The sequence below is a fragment of the Eremomyces bilateralis genome (genome assembly GCF_010015585.1).
Source record: "Eremomyces bilateralis CBS 781.70 unplaced genomic scaffold P152scaffold_5, whole genome shotgun sequence".
NCBI lineage: Eukaryota > Fungi > Ascomycota > Dothideomycetes > Eremomycetales > Eremomycetaceae > Eremomyces > Eremomyces bilateralis.
Genome location: NW_022985071.1, coordinates 519,517 through 538,281, shown reverse-complemented (window position 1 = coordinate 538,281; position 18,765 = coordinate 519,517). Strand labels below are relative to the sequence as shown.

The following is an 18,765-nucleotide window of genomic DNA, read 5'->3' as shown; positions in this document are numbered from 1 at the left end:
ACAATAGCTGAAGTAAAGGGTTAAATCCATCAATAGGCCTGATCCCGTACCGATCGTCAATTGCGCAGGAGATCGACAACGGGCTGGGAGAAAACGGGTTGCTGTCTTGTCGCCTTGCTGCCTCACCCCGGGAATTACGTGTAAAGATCCGAGTGTAAATCTCCTTGCCATGGTTAGAGGCGTTATCAACTTACTATGTATCCTATCGCATCATGTCCGCCATCACAGCGTATGCTATGCGTCAACCTATATGGGCGGTTTTCATTTGAAAAAAAGCAAATAAGACAGGACCCCCGGTTTGTAACCACCCCACTTTGTAACCAACTAAATCCCTTCAATCTGGAGATGAGACAGATCAATAAAATACATCTACCACCACACAATCATGCTGTAACTGTGTCGAAATGCCTCCAGTTAATGAAGAGGCTATAAAGCTCGCGATTCAGGCTTATATTAATAAAGAATTTGACTCTATACATAAGTGCGCGGACCAGTACGGTGTTACCTACTCCACGCTCCAAAAGCGCCTCCAAAACGACCGCCAATCGCACCAAATTGGTGCTCAAAAGCTCCAGAAGCTGTCTCCTGTACAAGAACGATATCTAGCGGAATGGATAGCCCTGGAAGACCGGGCTTCGAATGCCCCCTCCCACGGCAGGGTTCGTCAAATGGCAGAAGCAATTGCCCGCGAAAATGGTGACCACACGCCTTGCGGGAAGAACTGGGTGGACGGATTCCTCAAGCGAAATCCCCATATAAAAACTATGGTGGGCAAATCAATCGAAGCTTCCCGCGTAAATTGTTCGTCCAAGGAAATCATAGCGGCCTGGTTCAACCTTCTCCAGAGCCTGATCGACCAGTTTCACATCAAAACGGAGAATATCTGGAATTTCGACGAGCACGGGATTGCGCTTGGGTGCGGCGTAAATGGGCGTGTCTTAGCACCAATACAAGAGAAAAAGATGGGGAAGAACAGCAGGAAAAAGACCTATATCAAGACTCCGGAGGACCGCGAGTGGGTCTCCGTCATTGAGGCCATTTCAGCCGTTGGCCGCGCGATCTCTCCGCTCATCATCTTCAAGGGCAAAAACCTCCAATCTACGTGGTTCCCTGCGGATCTCTCGAGCACGAAGGACTGGCATTGGACAGTTTCAGAGAACGCCTGGACGTCAAACGAAATCGGGCTCAAATGGTTGGAGAAGAAGTTCCTCCCGGAGACCGCACCAAAAGACCGTACGGAATGGCGTCTCCTAATTTGCGATGGGCACGGATCGCACGCGACGGTCGAGTTCATGAAGATGTGTAAGGATAATAAGGTAATTGTCCTATATCTCCCTCCCCATTGCTCCCATCTGCTTCAGCCCCTAGATGTCGCTTGTTTTTCGGCCCTGAAGAGTAAATATCGCAAGGAATTAACCCAATTGAGCTCCCTCGACGACTCTGCCCCAGTTAAGAAGCATAATTTTATAAACATTTATAATAAATCCCGCATTGAAGCTTTGATAAACCATAATATCCGCGCTGGGTTCAGAGGCACCGGAATCTGCCCATTCAACCCACACAAAGTATTAAATAGCACCCAATTAAACGAGAACCATACTATACAACGTCATGTGACCCCAGAGCCCATATATGATTATATATTTAATACACCCAAAGGCCCAAAAGACGTGTATACGGGGAAAAAGTTTGAGGATATGTCTGGACGGGATTTCAGGGGTTTACAGGGGAAATTGGCCAAGGCACTCTCAAAGAAGAACGTCGAAATCGCAGCACTGAAAGCGCAAGTTGCAAAGCTCGAAAAATCACTGGAAGACATAGGCGGATTGTCTAAGAAAAGGAAAAGAGTCCAAGTCGACCAAAATGAGCGATTTGCGACGATTGATCAGATTGTTGCTGCGCAAGAAGAAGCAAGACAAGCGGAGCTGAAGGAGGCGAAGAAGAAGCCCAAATTTGACGCGCAAAAAATTTCGGACGAGCTGCAAAAAGCAGAATTCGAATCACTTTGCTCACAGTTTCAGATATAATATATAAATTTCAATATTGGTGGAGTTATTATACAGAATCTATAGTCCTCTGTTGTTGGTGTTGCTGCGTGTGAAGTGGTTACAAATCGGGGTGGTTACAAACCGGGGGTCCTGTCTTATCAGCAATGGCAACCCTTTATTCTAATCCCAGCCAATTCTCCCAGATGACATGTACTGTACATTCACAGCTTTTTCCGCGCCAAGAACTTCACGGGAATATCGATATGTCGATTGCGAAGGTACTCAGCAACGTTCTTCCCGAGCACATCGTACGTGCTAGAGCAGCTGAACCCGCGGTCCAGATGATCATGCAGCAAGAAGTGAACCGCACGTCCGTTCGGGAGCTCAAATCGGTCCTGGTAGCCCAACGGTTAGCATGCTATAACTCCAGACGATTCTCCACGTCGACACTTACGATTTTGTTCCTCTGCTTGTACTCGTCCCCTAATAGCTCTTGGATCTTCTCCACGTTCAATAGCGTCCGCAACCACGAATACTCATCCGCATGCCGCACCCAGAACCCAACATTAGCATTGCTCCCCTTATCCCCGCTCCGCCCATGCACCACCCACCCTAGCGGCCCCCGCGTCGTCTCCCCAAAGCTTCGCAAATCCACCGGTATCGCCGTCGCCGGCTCGCTCGGCTGCTGGCGATCCCACGTGCGTGTCACTGGCGGCGGCGGGATCTCCGCGCTCTCTCCCGTGTGGAAATGCACCTGGTGGCGCACCGCCGACTGCGGGAGCAGCGTCACGTAGTATTCGTAGATGGGCCGGGGGAAGCCGGTGCGTAGGTCGAAGTGCGTGGTGGCGCCGGGCGGGGCGGACATCATACAGTCGAGGCACGGTCGGACGAACTTCTGAGGGGAGAGGTCGTCAGCGTTGGGGGCTTGGGCGACGACACGGAAGTCGACGGTCGCGGCGGATTGGTTGGAGGCATCGGGGTCGGCGACGCCGTTGGTGGTGAACTTCAGGAGAGAGAACTTGGAGGAGTACGGGGCGAGAAGGCGGCGGATTTGGGATTCGAGCATCCGTGACTTTTCGGGGATGTCGAGACCCACGAGGGACCAATGGACTTCGGCTTGGAAACCGCCTCGAGCGGTGATGCCGACTTTAGTGGTGGGTGGCGGAGGGGCAGACTCTACGCCGCGGAGTGCGACGCGATTCGCGCCGACGTGCTCGAAGTAAAGGTTCGAAAGGATGGCGGTGACGTCGGAGTTGTAATACCACGGACCTTGGATTTCGTAGAGGAGCTGAGAACTGCATGTGTCAACAGTGACGGCGCCTTTGGAGCCCGCGGTCTTCGTGATGATGACTTCGCCGGAAGACGAGATCTCGGCGATTGGGTAGCCAATGTCGTCCCAGCCGGTAGACCCTTCGAGCACTTTGAAGCCGCTGAAGTTACCGCCACAGACATAGGACGAGCATTCGATCAGATGGCCACCGACAAGGACATTGGCCAGTTGATCCAAATTGTCACGCTTCCAATTGTGCCACCAGTATGCGGCTCCGATAACAGGCGACGCGTCGCTGACCCGTCCACAGATCACAATGTCCGCGCCCTTTCGGAACGCCTCCGCGATTCCCAACCCACCGAGATACGCCTGCGCGAAAATCGGCTCGAACTTCCAGTTCCCTAGCTCTTCCCCCGTGCAGATATTCTCGAACTTGCTTCCGCCCTGGAGGCCCTGCGTCACCGCCTCCAGACACTCGTCTCCCTCCACCCACGCCACCTTGAGGTCTAGCTTCCGCTCCTCCACCATCTTCACCACGACGTCACGTAACGCCAGCGTACCCGTCGCCCCGGCGTTGACCGCCACTTTGATCTTATGTTTCGCGATGTTCTCAATCGCCGGCTCGAATGCTTCGAGGAACGTCGTCTCGAACGTGTCGCCGGTGCCGTCGACCTTGGACGCGGCGCGGGAGGTCATATTTCCTTCGGACATCCAGTCACCAATGATCACGTCGATGGGATCCGAGGGATACGAGGCAGCGACGGCAGCCATCGCATCGCGACGGTCGCTAGCGCTGCCGGAAATGCCGACGATGCGGATGGGACGGTTGGGCATGGTGAAGGCGTATTTGGCTTGTTTCACTGTGCTAGAAATTAATGCTGTATGTTAGTAATGGATAGAATCAATATCATGATGTTTTATTGCTGGCATCGACCACTTTTACGGCCGAGGCTCTCGAGGATAGTCAGATATGCGAGCAGTCCTCGGGTCTGAGAAAGCGAGAGAGGAGGTCAAATGCGGGGATACAACGGACGTCTTAACTATTTGTTAGTTTGCGGGACAGGAGTTGGAACTTGGTAGAGTGGACCGTGTGGTGGAGGGCGGGAGGAGACTAGTACCCGGGCCGGAAATAAGGTAACTAATCAGATATTTGGTGGTAACTAATTGGTAACTAACTTAACTTAACTAACTTAGTTAAGTTAGATCCATTAACTAAGTTAGATAATGACACGAACTTTGACAGAAAACTTCAAGCACATTTGTATTCCAAAAGTCAATTTGGATTTATCCCTTCCAACTAACGGAACTCGGTATCCGCCGAAATTCTCAATGATATTACTGATCTATCTCTTACAGAAATTAATTCCAGATGCATATAGGTATCGCATGACGGCATGAGCCATGAGGTACGGGATGCAGCACCTACCATTTTACCCTCCTATTCTTCTCAACGACATGTTCCAATATCACGACCACTTCATCGAGATATCTCGTCGGCTACGGGAGTACGTCAAAGGTGAAGGGCCCTCAATTTCTTCCACCCGGATGATACCAAATCTCTACAGACTCAATACACGGCATCTTCTTTGACCACATCTGCAGCTTTCTCTCTTATCGCATTGCTGGCATCGGGGCGTCTCCTTGGTTGAGCCGTGGCATAACTCTAGCATCCGCGAGTCTCAATCCTTGGACAAGTCCGATTTAGAACTCTTGGATACGTACCGCACTTAGACTATCTTTTTGCCTCTTTCGCATGTTCCTACCCGACGATGGTCAAAAAATCATCTACGTTCGCATACTTTTCACAGTCCTGATTTCATTAGCATAGTGTCACGTACTGCTTGACATGCTCGATGGCCATCCTCCAACGCCTCTCTTTTATCCCTTTCCGTTCATCAGGATTTCATTTGCGAACCGGTTGAAGTCGTATGCCTCGTTAGTCGCCAACTCAAAGTTCAGTTGTGCGGGGGTCAGATGCATCGGATCTCGGCCTTCCTCGTGCAGCCCGTACTTCGATACGGTCTATACCGCGTGGTGGACGGCTCCTCCAAAAATTACCTGCCCGGAGTCGACCATGGGTTCCATTAGCAGCTTCGATATTGGTACAAGGACATGCAGTGTAGTGTGGGATGGTCTGTTAGTTCCATGAGGACCTTCACATCCGCGTCATTAAACCTAGAGATGGTTACCGGTATATCCAATTCAGTGCGTCTCGGTTCTCTTTCGACTGCTTCGGACGACGTAGACAGCGGCAATTGTCTGTGCATGTGACGTGGAGGAGATTCAAGGTAAATTCTATTGTAACGTCGTGCCTGCTGTTTCGGTCTATCGTGACTTCCGCTTTCAGGTCCATCAAATCGGGCGGCAGAACCCCCCAGTCAGATCTCCATTCTCTTCCTTTCCATTCTCTCACAGTCGATCTGTTCCTCTTAATTCTCTCATAGTAGTTGTCTTCCTCTCGATTGCTTCTACATTTTCCTTCGTAGTCTGATTCCCGACCATTCACCATGGACAATACTGCAGGTAAACTCCCTCAAATCCTATTCAGTACATGGTACACAGTGAACTTATTTACCTTAGCACCACCTCCGTCGGGCAACCTTCCGCCTGGAAACCTTCCGCCTGGAAACCTTTCGCCCGGAAACCTTCCTCCTGGAAACCCTCCGCCTGGTACCTCCCTGTCGAGAGTTCTTCCGCATGGCAACCCTCCGCCTGGCACCTCTCCGCCAGGAGTTCATCTGCCTGGCATGTCTCAGTCTACGCCTATTGTCCCTGCGCCGGCTGTCCATCCGCCTGGCTTGTCCATGTTTGCGCCTATTGCTCCTGCGCCGCCCGTCCATCCGCCTGGCGTGTCTGGATCTACGCCTGTTCTCCCTCCGTCGGTTGTTCATCCGCCTGTGTCTGCCTATATTCCCGCTGTCCCTGGGTCGGCCGTTCATCCGCCTGGCGGTCCTCAGTCCGTGCATATTGCCCCTGCATCGGTCATTCATCCTACCGGCGTGTCTGCCTCTATTCCCGCTACCCCTACGTCAGTTGTTCATCTGCCTAGTGGGCCCCAGTCTGTGCCGATTGCCCCTACGTCGGCCGTTCATCCGTCTGGCGTGTCTGCCTCTATGCCTACTGTCCCTGCGCCAGGCATTCAAAATCACTTTGCTCCTCAGGGGTTTCAGTCTCCCATTTCTTATGGGCCTTTTTACTACTTGTACGATCCTATGAGGCCTCAGGACTATCTACCTCCGCCGGCTCCTCAACACGGTCCGCACTACAGCTTCGCAGCCTACACCCCGCCCACTATGTTCTTCAGCACTTCCCCGGATGTGTTCTCTGGACAGCAAAACCAGTCGCAGCCTTCGTCTACCCAGCCTTCTGCTATCCACAACTCATATGTGCCTCATTTACCCCCCCGCCAGCCAGAGTCCAATATCCGCAGTACTCCCCTGCCCATCCACGCGCAGATCCCCAACCAGCGAGGCAATTTCTCTACCTCGGAGGTCAGGACACCGGGCGTTCGCGCGCTTGCCAGCTCTCAAACCCCTTTCGGGCCTACTACCCACGATTCTTTGCTCGATACCCCGGATCCTAGCGGCCACGCAAAACCGGTAGTTTCTCCTGTGTCTACACGTATAAAGACTCGCCGTCACAGCCCCCTTGAAGAGGGACAGGCGGGGTCCCCCGAAATACTGTCACCCGGTTCGTTTAAAACTTACAAGATCCGCGAGTGGGTAGAAGACCAAGTTACTCACCATCTTGGTTCTATTCCCGACGAAGAAGCACCTGAACCACCGGAATCGGTGGACACTGCAGATTCCATGAAGCATGAGGAACTTATGGGTACAATTCTGGCCGCAGCCGAGCTTGTGGAACTCGCCGACTTGTCGGACCCCGGACGGAAGCGGAGGAAAGGGAAGGTGGTCGCTAGTTCGAGCAGTTTGCAACCCCGGACCGCCATTGCAAGGGCGTCAAAAAAAAGGAAGAGTAGCTTCGCGGCTGAAGGATCGAAAGCACGGAAGACGGGCGTGGAAGGGTCTGCAGGCGCAACCCGACGTTCCACTCGGGTCAAGAAACAGAGTCCTGGCTATGGAACTGCGATAAAAGTTGACGAGGAAGAGGAGGAGATCGGAGGGGACATGCCAAACTGGTAAGCCGATGACTATGCTGGTCCAGCTTCTGAGGACTAACCAGACCCAGAGTAACCATTTTCAACAGGACTCTCCCAGGAATCTCATGCGGAAAGTGTGGCAAGGGGTTTTCGAAGTTGTGACTACCGTGTCAAGGAATGCATGGTCTATACAGCGCCCCCTTTGGATATGCAGCAAGTTTCGCCTTGATAGTTGTTGATAGACAAGTATAAGAATCAATCCAAGAGCGACGATCACTTCTGTCTGTCAATTCCGAACCCACACACGGTATTTCATCACAAGCTCTTACTCCATCCCACCATCGATATAAATCATTTGTTGATCGATTTAACCATTCAGTCAGGGGTAGGCTCCGTGGCTCCTAATTTGATACCTTATATTTATCACAAGGTGAATCCCAAGTAAGCTGCCCAATCCCCACTGAGTGCGATGGATGTACAGCAGAATAAAACTCCCGGTAATTCCAGCACTTTATGTACTGTAAGACAGGATCCCCGGTTTGTAACCACCCCGATTTGTAACAACTTCACACGCAGCAACACCAACAACAGAGGACTATAGATTCTGTATAATAACTCCACCAATATTGAAATTTATATATTATATCTGAAACTGTGAGCAAAGTGATTCGAATTCTGCTTTTTGCAGCTCGTCCGAAATTTTTTGCGCGTCAAATTTGGGCTTCTTCTTCGCCTCCTTCAGCTCCGCTTGTCTTGCTTCTTCTTGCGCAGCAACAATCTGATCAATCGTCGCAAATCGCTCATTTTGGTCGACTTGGACTCTTTTCCTTTTCTTAGACAATCCGCCTATGTCTTCCAGTGATTTTTCGAGCTTTGCAACTTGCGCTTTCAGTGCTGCGATTTCGACGTTCTTCTTTGAGAGTGCCTTGGCCAATTTCCCCTGTAAACCCCTGAAATCCCGTCCAGGCATGTCCTCAAACTTTTTCCCCGTATACACGTCTTTTGGGCCTTTGGGTGTATTAAATATATAATCATATATGGGCTCTGGGGTCACATGACGTTGTATAGTATGGTTCTCGTTTAATTGGGTGCTATTTAATACTTTGTGTGGGTTGAATGGGCAGATTCCGGTGCCTCTGAACCCAGCGCGGATATTATGGTTTATCAAAGCTTCAATGCGGGATTTATTATAAATGTTTATAAAATTATGCTTCTTAACTGGGGCAGAGTCGTCGAGGGAGCTCAATTGGGTTAATTCCTTGCGATATTTACTCTTCAGGGCCGAAAAACAAGCGACATCTAGGGGCTGAAGCAGATGGGAGCAATGGGGAGGGAGATATAGGACAATTACCTTATTATCCTTGCACATCTTCATGAACTCGACCGTCGCGTGCGATCCGTGCCCATCGCAAATTAGGAGACGCCATTCCGTACGGTCTTTTGGTGCGGTCTCCGGGAGGAACTTCTTCTCCAACCATTTGAGCCCGATTTCGTTTGACGTCCAGGCGTTCTCTGAAACTGTCCAATGCCAGTCCTTCATGCTCGAGAGATCCGCAGGGAACCACGTAGATTGGAGGTTTTTGCCCTTGAAGGTGATGAGCGGAGAGATCGCGCGGCCAACGGCTGAAATGGCCTCAATGACGGAGACCCATTCGCGGTCCTCCGGAGTCTTGATATAGGTCTTTTTCCTGCTGTTCTTTCCCATCTTTTTCTCTTGTATTGGTGCTAAGACACGCCCATTTACGCCGCACCCAAGCGCAATCCCGTGCTCGTCGATATTCCAGATATTCTCCGTTTTGATGTGAAACTGGTCGATCAGGCTCTGGAGAAGGTTGAACCAGGCCGCTATGATTTCCTTGGACGAACAATTTACGCGGGAAGCTTCGATTGATTTGCCCACCATAGTTTTTATATGGGGGTTTCGCTTGAGGAATCCGTCCACCCAGTTCTTCCCGCAAGGCGTGTGGTCACCATTTTCGCGGGCAATTGCTTCTGCCATTTGACGAACCCTGCCGTGGGAGGGGGCATTCGAAGCCCGGTCTTCCAGGGCTATCCATTCCGCTAGATATCGTTCTTGTACAGGAGACAGCTTCTGGAGCTTTTGAGCACCAATTTGGTGCGATTGGCGGTCGTTTTGGAGGCGCTTTTGGAGCGTGGAGTAGGTAACACCGTACTGGTCCGCGCACTTATGTATAGAGTCAAATTCTCTATTAATATAAGCCTGAATCGCGAGCTTTATAGCCTCTTCATTAACTGGAGGGATTTCGACACAGTTACAGCATGATTGTGTGGTGGTACATGTATTTTATTGATCTGTCTCATCTCCAGATTGAAGGGGTTTAGTTGGTTACAAAGTGGGGTGGTTACAAACCGGGGGTCCTGTCTTAGCATGTGTAGAGGCTGGAGATCAAGACAGGGGGGAGTGGAGCAGCGGCTGAGGGTTACGTCAGCTGCATATCTTTATTAGAGCAACGTCAGATCCGTTCATCCACTGATTGCTACAATCTTTATTTATTATACGAAATGTCATATATTAAGATTCCTAGCGAGTGGATATTAGTAACATGTATACGCTAGAGAAGAGCGCAACGATATTTCATTCCACGTGTCTCAATAATGGCATGTCTGAATACAACGCGATATGAGCCAGCACCTCATATCGGGATGACTGAAGGTTTCAAATCCACCTGAATGGGTATCATGGCTTCGACTTTGATTCTTTGAAATACGGAATCCTGCCGCTACAGGACTTCAAAGACACATGGCAAGGGACCGTCAATGCCTCCTATTTCAGATGCATTGTTGCCCCAACATAGGAGCCGATTCACGATAATGATTCTTAGGATGGAACCTTCCCTGCCATTTCCCCCTCTGAAGCAAAAGATGGGTGTCTTTCGTGGCATGTTTGCGGTATGTGCAATATTTGCTCCTCACCCTCGACCCAGAGCGGCCCCTTGTACAAAATTCACTGAATTCAGTAACAGAATGGAAAATCTGACAACTTCCACAAGTGCCTTCCATTTCGATGTCCATATGACCAGGCGCTAACTCATGTCGCCATTCCGCAGTGCCTTCCAAATGACCGCTCATTGTACTATAGATAATCCTCCTGCTATGTACATGCTCAAGGCCACAGTGGCTTTGGCAGCTAGTCGCCGGTTCAGAACAAGAAGAGGCTACTGGATGACAGTTGGCATATGTAAAAATAGGCAACTAGTAGGTGCTGCTTTCCCACAGTTATCAGTGTCGGTTGAGCAGCTTTATTTAGTCCGGCCAAAAAGCCGAATTCAATTCACTCTCCTTATTAGCCTTGATTGCAGGTGAATGATTGGAAATTGATGAAAAACACATGATAGAGACTTTTCATCGTCCTCAGGATGGTCCAATGCCACAACATTTCAAAATTGTATCCACTTCGACTTTCCTCAATTTTTTTACCTTCCTCAGTCAGACCTAACACCGCTTTCAAGTGGGATAATCGTTATACCATGGTTGTTACTAAACAGTTTATCGTCACTTTTATAGCCGTGCTTGGATCTATCATTGCCTTTTATGGACGAGCTCCATTATGGCACGCTAGCCTTTCTCATGGACCGAGTCGCGGTCAAATCGTCTCTCGAGAGGCTCCCCTGTTGTTCGACGACGATACGCACAATGAATCCAGCTTCGAGGGCCATAATATCTCCCGACTTGCTTTGGCTCTAGACTGGGATTCTCTGCGTGCGAAAGGGGCAAAACAAAACTGTTTCTATCCGATGACAATTGCGGAACTGGACAAGGCGCAGAGATGGCCAAACGAACCCAATTTCGGGTATCCTAGGACTTCTCAAAGTGAATTCAAGGAGTATGGAGAAATGAAGCGGAATGGTTGGACCGCTGAAGACATTCTAGACCGCGAGTCTGCTCAGATTTCAGACCCGTTTCGGAAGAAGTACGATCGCCCCTTCCAAGAGTTCGGGATTTCAGGAGATGCAAGTGCTTGGCAAGTCGTCTACACTATACACGGTGAAGACGTGACTATTTTCAAAAATGGGAAGACCCTTCAATTTTCAGTGAGCATGTTGCGCCCATTCACGGCTCTACTAACCTCACCTTCAGGCTAGCTATGCTGAGTCCCAAGTCATGATCAATTGCGCTGATCGTGCCCTTGTCGTGTGGTCCTTCGATAGTCCCCGTGGGATGGGAAAGGAGCCACCACCCCTAGGACTGATGTCGGATGTAATGTTCCTTGAATACAAGAGAGTGTGTCTTGACCGGGGACACAACCAACCCCTGAAGACCGTGATTATCGATTCGGTCATCAACCGTCCTACCATCGATGTCCTGGAAAAGATCCTTGGGTCCAGCAACGAGCCTACCCCCTGGCCTGGCTTACGGCATCGATATGACGATGCCAACCCGGACAACAAGGAGAAGTTCCTCGTACTTCAGGGTGTGCCAGTTTCTATGGTCTGGGGCTGGTTCTTGAATCAACATAAAGAGCAGCTCGGCCTGAGAAGAATTTCCGCCATCACTATCTTTGGGTTACAAGGAGAGATCCATATTCTTTACCGAATGGAAGATGCCGATTCAGGGCCACAATGCAGTTTTACACCAAGTGGATCTGGAAGTGGTGGCAGACGCCTTCGACCTCGACAAAATTCTCCTACGGAATTCCTTGACGCGGTAGAGCGAGGCCAGAATTTGGAAGCCCTCTTTTCCAAGTCCAACGACCAACTGAATAAAGGCTGTCGGTGGCCCGAGGACCCAGCGTTTGGCGATGCCACAGGTGCCCAAAGTCCCTTTTCGGACCCCAACGACCTGTTCAAATATGGGTGGAACGTACGAGAATCGACCGGAGACAAGAGATTTTTGGACATTGTCGACAAATACGTCCCCATAGTCTCCGACCTTGGCTTATCAGCCCGTTTGACTGCCCCTCCGTGGGAAGGGTCCAATATTAAGCAAGACGCACCTGCTAAAGTGAAGTCCAAAGACGGATCTGACGAGATCTTGTTTCAAGTACGTTCAGTCCACAGCTATTTCAAATGGCCGGGTTTGCTAACTTACATGATAGCCAACCGGTGCATCATGGAGGGCGACTCACAATGTGGACATCGGCGTCCTCATCATCTCCAACGTCTACACTACAGAGTTCGTCACAAGGGGGACCCGCGAAGGTCGAGCAATGGTCCCACTCCGAGAGAAGTACGACCTAGCTTTCCTGGAATGGGAACGAGCCATCCAGTATCGGAAAAAGGAAACCAGGAGCCTAGCATACATTTTCGACGCCGGTATCAAAACAGCGACTACCAAGAACATCACTCAACAGTGCTTGAAATCAGTCGGGAGGAATGAATTTCCTCCGTGGCCAGGTTCCGGGTTTTGGCCTGAAAATGAGGCTCGACGTGAGTGCTTTTATGCGCTCTTGGGGACGCCAGAAGGGCTTGATGCCTCGCTTCTCCTTGTTCGTCACAAAGATCAGCTGGGTATAAAGAAGATCTGGAGCATCACTGCTTACGAAGACCCCACTAATAAGGGGTGGTTGTCGTTGCTCTTCTTACTGAAAGATGCTTGAATTGCTATGAAGCAACGACTCTCGAGCAGTGTGAAGAGAGTGTTCGAGAGACTTACTAAGAACCTCTCGAAATAAAATGGGATAGTCTTCAGAATCACGGATCGATAAGGAAAAGTCATGGGTGCATAGAAATGAATCTCTACATCGATACTGAATAAAGTGTCAAGTGCAACATCTACCTACTCTACCGCAAGCAATCTGATATAATACTGGGGGTCTTTACTTGTTGGTAAGGTACAGCCGATCATTGGGAACGGCTAAGTATTCGACGGGCTGGAGAGACGTTTCAGGGCCATCAATCCCGTCCACCCCCAGTACAATTTCGCCGTCGCCATGATGGAGAACTTCCAATTGTCAAATTTAATGCTACTACAGACTGAAGTACAGAGTCCGGTATTGATTTTGGGCCAACCGTTCTGGCTTGTTGCAGGGGCCTGCGCACAACGTCAAGTGTACGAGTCATTCGTGCGGCTTCTCGCACGTAGTTGTATTAAGGCCTTTCGTATCCTGACTGGCAATACTTCAGAACCACATTTCTACCACCCATACACACTCCAACCATTTTCAGTGAAAACATTATGACTTAGGCCGAAAGCACCTTTCCAGAAGCACCTGAGTTGACTTCAGAGTTTGTCATGTTGGAACAGAAGCAAAAGCTCTTCGGAATCCTCGACTACGACCCAACCCGTCCATCAGGCATGAAATCGACAAGCGTGGGAATCAGCGAGTGGTGCCTATGGAGGTGCTGGCGTTAGGAATGCCTCGCACTGGGACCGCCTATACTTGACTTCTAATTGCCCAGGCATCCTTGTTCTTACTTTATTAACAGTTCTCGCAATCTGTAGCAATGTTTACAGCACTCCAGAAGCTGGGATATCGAGACGTCTATCACATGTTTCGGGCGATCAAGAATACTAAAGACTTTGATCTCTGGAATGAAGCTGTCGATGCGAAGTGGTACGGCAAAGGGGAGCCGTACGAGCGTGCGGATTGGGACCAGCTGCTGGGTGACTGTATGGTAGGTTTGACTTGGATGAGGCTACAAGTATGGAACCTAAAAACCTGATCTCATTCCTTTTTATGTTAGGCTGCTCTTGGCTTTCCTTGCGCCGCATTTGCGCCGGAACTCATCGCCTCATACCCCGAAGCCAAGGTTATTCTCACACACCGAAATCCAGAAGCTTAGGCTCAGTCGGTTCAGTCCACGATCAGCAAGATACTCATGGATTGGCAATTCGCCTTCATTGCATTCCTCGACCCGCAAACTCTGGCCAAAAACATCACGGTGAATAGGGAACTCTGGGCGGGATTCTTCGGTAAAAAGTCGATCGAGACAGAGTTGTTGGTTCGACAATATAAGAAGCACTACGAGCAAGTCAAGTCGCTAGTCCCGAGGGAGAGTCTGCTCGAGTGGGAACCTGGCGATGGCTGGGAGCCGCTGTGCCATTTTCTTGGGAGAGATATTCCAGATGAACCATATCCTCACATGAACGAGTCTGAGCAGTTTGGAGAGCCCAGTAAGCGAAGGATCGCAGCCCGGTTGGGGTGTGTCATGAAAAGGCGGATACTATGGACGGCTCCTATTTTGATTGCCGGAATGGTTGCCCTCATTGCAAGGGCTCTGACTAGGGTATCGCACTTCCACATATCACGATAACAGGATTAATGAAAACTTACTCGAAGCCCACATCTTCCAGTTCACAACCATATCTATTACACCCTAAGTATGCCAGATTAACTACCAGCCAAGTCCCTACTCTCTCCCAATCCGATTCACGCCATAAAAATCAACCTCATCCCAACATTCTTCACCTAAGCCACCTCTACTGGCTGGCACCCGTCTCCGCCGTCCGCTGTCCCTCCTCCTTCATTCCCTCACAACCCACCACCTTCCCTGCTACTTCCTCCGGCTTCCCAAACCCCTTGTTCTCCCCTTCCCTCTGCTGCTCCGCCCGCTTCATGTGATCCATGGCGGTGACCTTATCTTGCGCACCGGTCGCCTTCCACGCTTCGGAGCCGGAGAGCTGGCCGATGGTGGCCTAGGGAGGTGAGTTGGCATGCGACTATGGAGTTAAGGGGGAGAGATGGAGGAAAAAAGAGGAGGATGTGTTCATGAGGTGCGGTTACGTACTTCGGCCATGCCTCTGGCGTATTGCGCATGGCTAGTGACGAGTGATGGGTTCCTGTTCGGTTCGGACATGGTGAACAGTATCGATGGGTTTCAACAGGTCTGGTGGTTTGGAGGTTCTTGCAAATGGACTCTCTTCACGATTGATAATGTGGTTCAACAGTTGAATTGCTCCATGTGCTATTATACCGCGTATATATGATGGTTGATGTGTGACGTCATGCCATGACGGTATGCGACCAAGTTTCAATATCAGGGACCGAATGTCGATCTGGTCAACTCTTTGCGAGTCCCCCGCATGTTGTACACAGCGTGAGCGCGGTCCCTCTCCACAGTACTTTCCAGTCCTGCTCGCTTGCCGGATTTCCACAAAACAAATCATACATCTCGATCTTCACCTTTCAACCCTGACATAACGAGCGTGACCTTCCGCGTCATTTCTCAAAGTGTAAGTATCAAAAGCGCCGCGGCACACCCCGCCTGGCAAGATCCAAAGGCCATATTGCACGCGATGATCGTCGCTGGAGCAGTGATACCTAAGGTGGCGCCCCAGGTGAACCCAGCGGCGGAGTAGCAAGCCATAACGGCGCCAGCGCAACCCACTTGGCAACCGGCGTAGAGAACTGGTCCCGCTGATACTGTGATAATGGGGACGGTGAACGGAAGGATGATGAGGAGGTTCGAAAGACGCAACGTGGGTGGTTGCTAGGCACTGATTTCACTGGAAGGATGAACAGGAGGGCAGCTAGTCGAACTCACATTGAGGACTTGTTATTGACTGGTTATTTTTCTATGTTTGAATATTCGTTGCTTCGTGTCTTTTTCTCCTCTTTGCAGGTCTTGAGAAGGTTTACTGAAGGGTGGGGCTGAATTTAAAGCGGCTCTTTGCGGTTGTGTTGTGAAGTAGCGGTGATGGCACGAGACGACCAGCGGTAATCACGCGCAGGCAGCTGCAGTGGAACTCCATATGTCTATCCAGTGGCAGCTAGAATCCTCTTGAAGAGACATAGTCGTGGACAAACACAATCGGGGATGGTAGGGTATGAGTCTGCGGACCGTCCGTCGGCTTCTTGCATCTCCTCGGAGCCGTATTGCCATATTCTCATATTCAGGTTAAGGTAGGATCCTTGGCGGCTTGGCAATTTTTACTCCACCAACACGCGTCAGAACGCGCTTTTATCAATTATATCAATATCGCGCTTTTATCTAGCCCATAATCATTGCTCTTAGGCTTCAAACATTTGTTGAAATCTTTATTTTCTGCTGTCGTAACGCTGTATGTTTTAATACTATAGTTACAGAACTTGTTGAACTAAATCGCGTCAGGCTCGCGTCGTATCGCATATTCCAAAGCACTATCTCGATCGATGAACAACGAATACGACTCTGGAGAAGAAGCTGCAGTCGAAACTCTGTTAGGAATGGCCCGTACGCGCGATCAATCAAACCGCAATATCCCGTCATCAAGTCCTCGTCATAGTGAATCCGAATTGAAATCCGATATAGAAACGGATACACCATATTCTCGACGACGTAGACTCAGACGCAGGCAGATGCGAGTCGGTTTCGCGGATCCTCTACATCAAGACACACCAGATAACGTAGTGCAAGCAAGACTAGCACCAGCGGTTGGTCGTCGACCTATAAAAAAGGCAACAAAGTCGAATTCAAAAGGTAGCTCTACTAGTGATAACGGCAGAGCTGCTAGTTCGAAGACTACGAAATCCGCGAAGACCACAACGAGGGCAGGGCCTACGAAGGCTCAGCCTGTAGCAGCAGCGAAGAAACGCAAGCAAACGAAAGCAGTCTCTTTTCCACCGTCCACGCCGACTCCTGCCAGGGGGCGTACCTTTATCATTTCGGATAACGACGATAGTAGCGACGGCCAGGATGAGGTAGATTCTACTGATGGTGTTGTTGAGTTACCTCGCAAGCGTCTGAAACGAGGTTCTGTTTTAGCAAATGTCCAAGGGTTTGGTACCGGATCTCAACCTGGGATATCATCGCCTATTGCCAGCCCTGCTGCGAATTCAGCATCTCAATCAACCAATAAGATATACAATCTATTCGGCAAGACTATGAAGAACATCCTCACGCTCATTCCATACCTTGATGGGCTAGCACTTCCGAAGAAAATGACAGCAGCGAGCCTTGCGGATATCAATCGCGAGAAGATTCTGGAGGTTGCGCAATCTATCGCCAAATCACAAGCAATGAAGCGGTTTGAACCTCTCGTCTATCATCATGAGACGAAGGCTTCATTCTCTGCAGCAATGATTGATAGCCGAACGAAACCTGTGGTTGAGAACGACATTGATCTTAGTACTGATAACGACGCTAAAGAATTCCGCGCTGTTTTACACTATCAGTATCATGAACTCAACCTACAAAACCTCAAGATTACCATTGAAGTTAAATATGGCACAACTTTCGAGCCATTACCGACTCCAGTCCCTATTCTCAGGCAATCGACAACTGCTGCATCTTCTGGCAGTACCCTATCTTTGGCGCATCCTCTTACTCCGGCGGTACAAGCGATTACCACCGCCAATACAGATAAGAGTGCGCTTGTGACTGAGATTACCCAGCGATGGAAGTGCACGTTGGGTTCACATCGGTGTCCTGCAAGGTCATTATATTGCTGGCCGAACCCACAGGCAGAAAATCGCCATATGGAGATATCTGATCGCATTACTAAGAACTGGGCCGAACTAATCCGCATATCTCCTACTCTTCACAGTATCGAAACACCTCCTGCCCCTATCCAGCAACAGCTTTTTACGTGGGACCAACAGAAACAAGCACAAGAGGCCCGAAATACTTCCAAATCAAAGCGGTCTTCCACTGAGACTCTATCATCACAGCCAGGCCCTACCCAGAACTTCAACTTCGGCTTCCCATCTATGGGTATGACGCCCTGGGGTATGCCGCCTACCACACCTATGGCAACTCAATTTCCAGTACCTCCCAGTTCTCCAGTATCATCAGTCGACGGCTTCACGGTCCGGGAGTTTTGTAGGTGGATAGGTCAGGGCTGGCCTGAAGCGCAAAGGGAAGAGTTGATCAAGGCAGGCGAGGACCTTGATAATGAAGGTTATACCATAGGCGATGCGAATCTGGAGGCTCGCAGAAATCCTATCCGTCTTGCTGAGAGGCTGAATATCAAGGATGGTTATCTTAAGAGCATCGGGTCAAAGAAGCTACTCGAACGCTTTAAACGGTCGTTTATTAACCCTCCGGTCACTAGAGGGGGTGGCTAGTAAACCATCGTGCCTTTTAAACGGTCTCGGATTTATCTATAAATTAATACCATGAACATTATATCCAGACTTCAGCCACAGCGCTTGATGGTTTGTCCGGTCAGTAAAAGCAATACATGCTGCCTTTAGAAACTCTACAAACGCCGCCTCATAGCCTTCCCTAAACTCTGGAAGCAAATCATCATTCCGCTTCATCCAGCTTTTTAAGACATGGAACGAGGGCTCAATGGGATTTAAGTCTGGCGAGTATGGAGGGAAGTATTTAAGAAGAACACCCTTAGCGTCGCATAATTGGCGAATACCCTACTACTTTGTAAGTTTATATGATAGCCAGGCTAAGACAGAAGACCTACCGTAATGCGATGAGTACTGCAGTTATCCATAATCAGAATAGACCGCGGACCAGGGAATGGATTCATTTTCGGCAAAACGCATTCCTGAAGCCATTGTTTAAACATCTCTC

At 49.9% G+C, this 18,765-nt stretch overlaps 7 protein-coding genes across 7 annotated transcripts; 3 read left to right on the top strand and 4 right to left on the bottom strand.

The window, feature by feature from the left end:
- Window positions 1–2,209: 2,209 nt before the first annotated feature.
- Window positions 2,210–4,092, bottom strand: P152DRAFT_472068 (DUF1446-domain-containing protein; the record flags this gene model as incomplete). Its single annotated transcript, XM_033681125.1, has 2 exons — window positions 2,210–2,383; window positions 2,443–4,092. 2 exons carry the CDS (start codon window positions 4,090–4,092, stop codon window positions 2,210–2,212), a joined length of 1,824 nt encoding a protein of 607 aa, XP_033535924.1.
- A 1,244-nt stretch (window positions 4,093–5,336) lies between these two features.
- On the top strand, window positions 5,337–7,488 carry P152DRAFT_512685 (uncharacterized protein). The gene is made up of 3 exons (XM_033682760.1): window positions 5,337–5,781; window positions 5,839–7,396; window positions 7,447–7,488. Coding segments are annotated over exons 1-3 (1,575 nt in total). The 5' UTR covers window positions 5,337–5,765; the 3' UTR covers window positions 7,448–7,488.
- Window positions 7,489–10,845: 3,357 nt separating this feature from the next.
- Window positions 10,846–12,973, top strand: P152DRAFT_447676 (uncharacterized protein; the record flags this gene model as incomplete). Its single annotated transcript, XM_033678005.1, has 4 exons — window positions 10,846–11,409; window positions 11,456–12,358; window positions 12,414–12,744; window positions 12,927–12,973. The coding sequence occupies 4 exons, from the start codon at window positions 10,846–10,848 to the stop codon at window positions 12,971–12,973; spliced, it is 1,845 nt and encodes a 614-aa protein (XP_033535922.1).
- A 788-nt stretch (window positions 12,974–13,761) lies between these two features.
- P152DRAFT_472064 (uncharacterized protein) lies at window positions 13,762–14,100 on the top strand (the record flags this gene model as incomplete). The annotated part of the gene is made up of 2 exons (XM_033681124.1): window positions 13,762–13,932; window positions 14,002–14,100. 2 exons carry the CDS (start codon window positions 13,762–13,764, stop codon window positions 14,098–14,100), a joined length of 270 nt encoding a protein of 89 aa, XP_033535921.1.
- Window positions 14,101–14,770: 670 nt separating this feature from the next.
- Window positions 14,771–15,114, bottom strand: P152DRAFT_374446 (uncharacterized protein; the record flags this gene model as incomplete). Its single annotated transcript, XM_033675581.1, has 2 exons — window positions 14,771–14,953; window positions 15,046–15,114. Coding segments are annotated over 2 exons (252 nt in total), but the record flags the coding sequence as incomplete, so codon positions are not given.
- A 369-nt stretch (window positions 15,115–15,483) lies between these two features.
- P152DRAFT_392925 (uncharacterized protein) lies at window positions 15,484–15,726 on the bottom strand (the record flags this gene model as incomplete). The annotated part of the gene is made up of 1 exon (XM_033676171.1): window positions 15,484–15,726. A coding segment is annotated over one exon (243 nt), but the record flags the coding sequence as incomplete, so codon positions are not given.
- A 412-nt stretch (window positions 15,727–16,138) lies between these two features.
- P152DRAFT_456529 (uncharacterized protein) lies at window positions 16,139–16,949 on the bottom strand. Its single transcript, XM_033679026.1, has 3 exons — window positions 16,831–16,949; window positions 16,369–16,794; window positions 16,139–16,160 (listed from the first exon to the last, which is right to left on the bottom strand). The coding sequence occupies exons 1-2, from the start codon at window positions 16,898–16,900 to the stop codon at window positions 16,625–16,627; spliced, it is 240 nt and encodes a 79-aa protein (XP_033535918.1). The 5' UTR covers window positions 16,901–16,949; the 3' UTR covers window positions 16,139–16,160; window positions 16,369–16,624.
- Window positions 16,950–18,765: the final 1,816 nt, after the last annotated feature.

Bases quoted from the DNA above. Each gene is read 5' to 3' on its own strand.
- P152DRAFT_456529 (XM_033679026.1), bottom strand. From the start codon at position 16,900: ATGATAAAGGTACGCCCCCTGGCAGGAGTCGGCGTGGACGGTGGAAAA. The intron at 16,795-16,830 runs GTTTCTTCGCTG...GAGCCTTCGTAG, and splicing joins GACTGCTTTCGTTTGCTTGC to GCCCTGCCCTCGTTGTGGTC.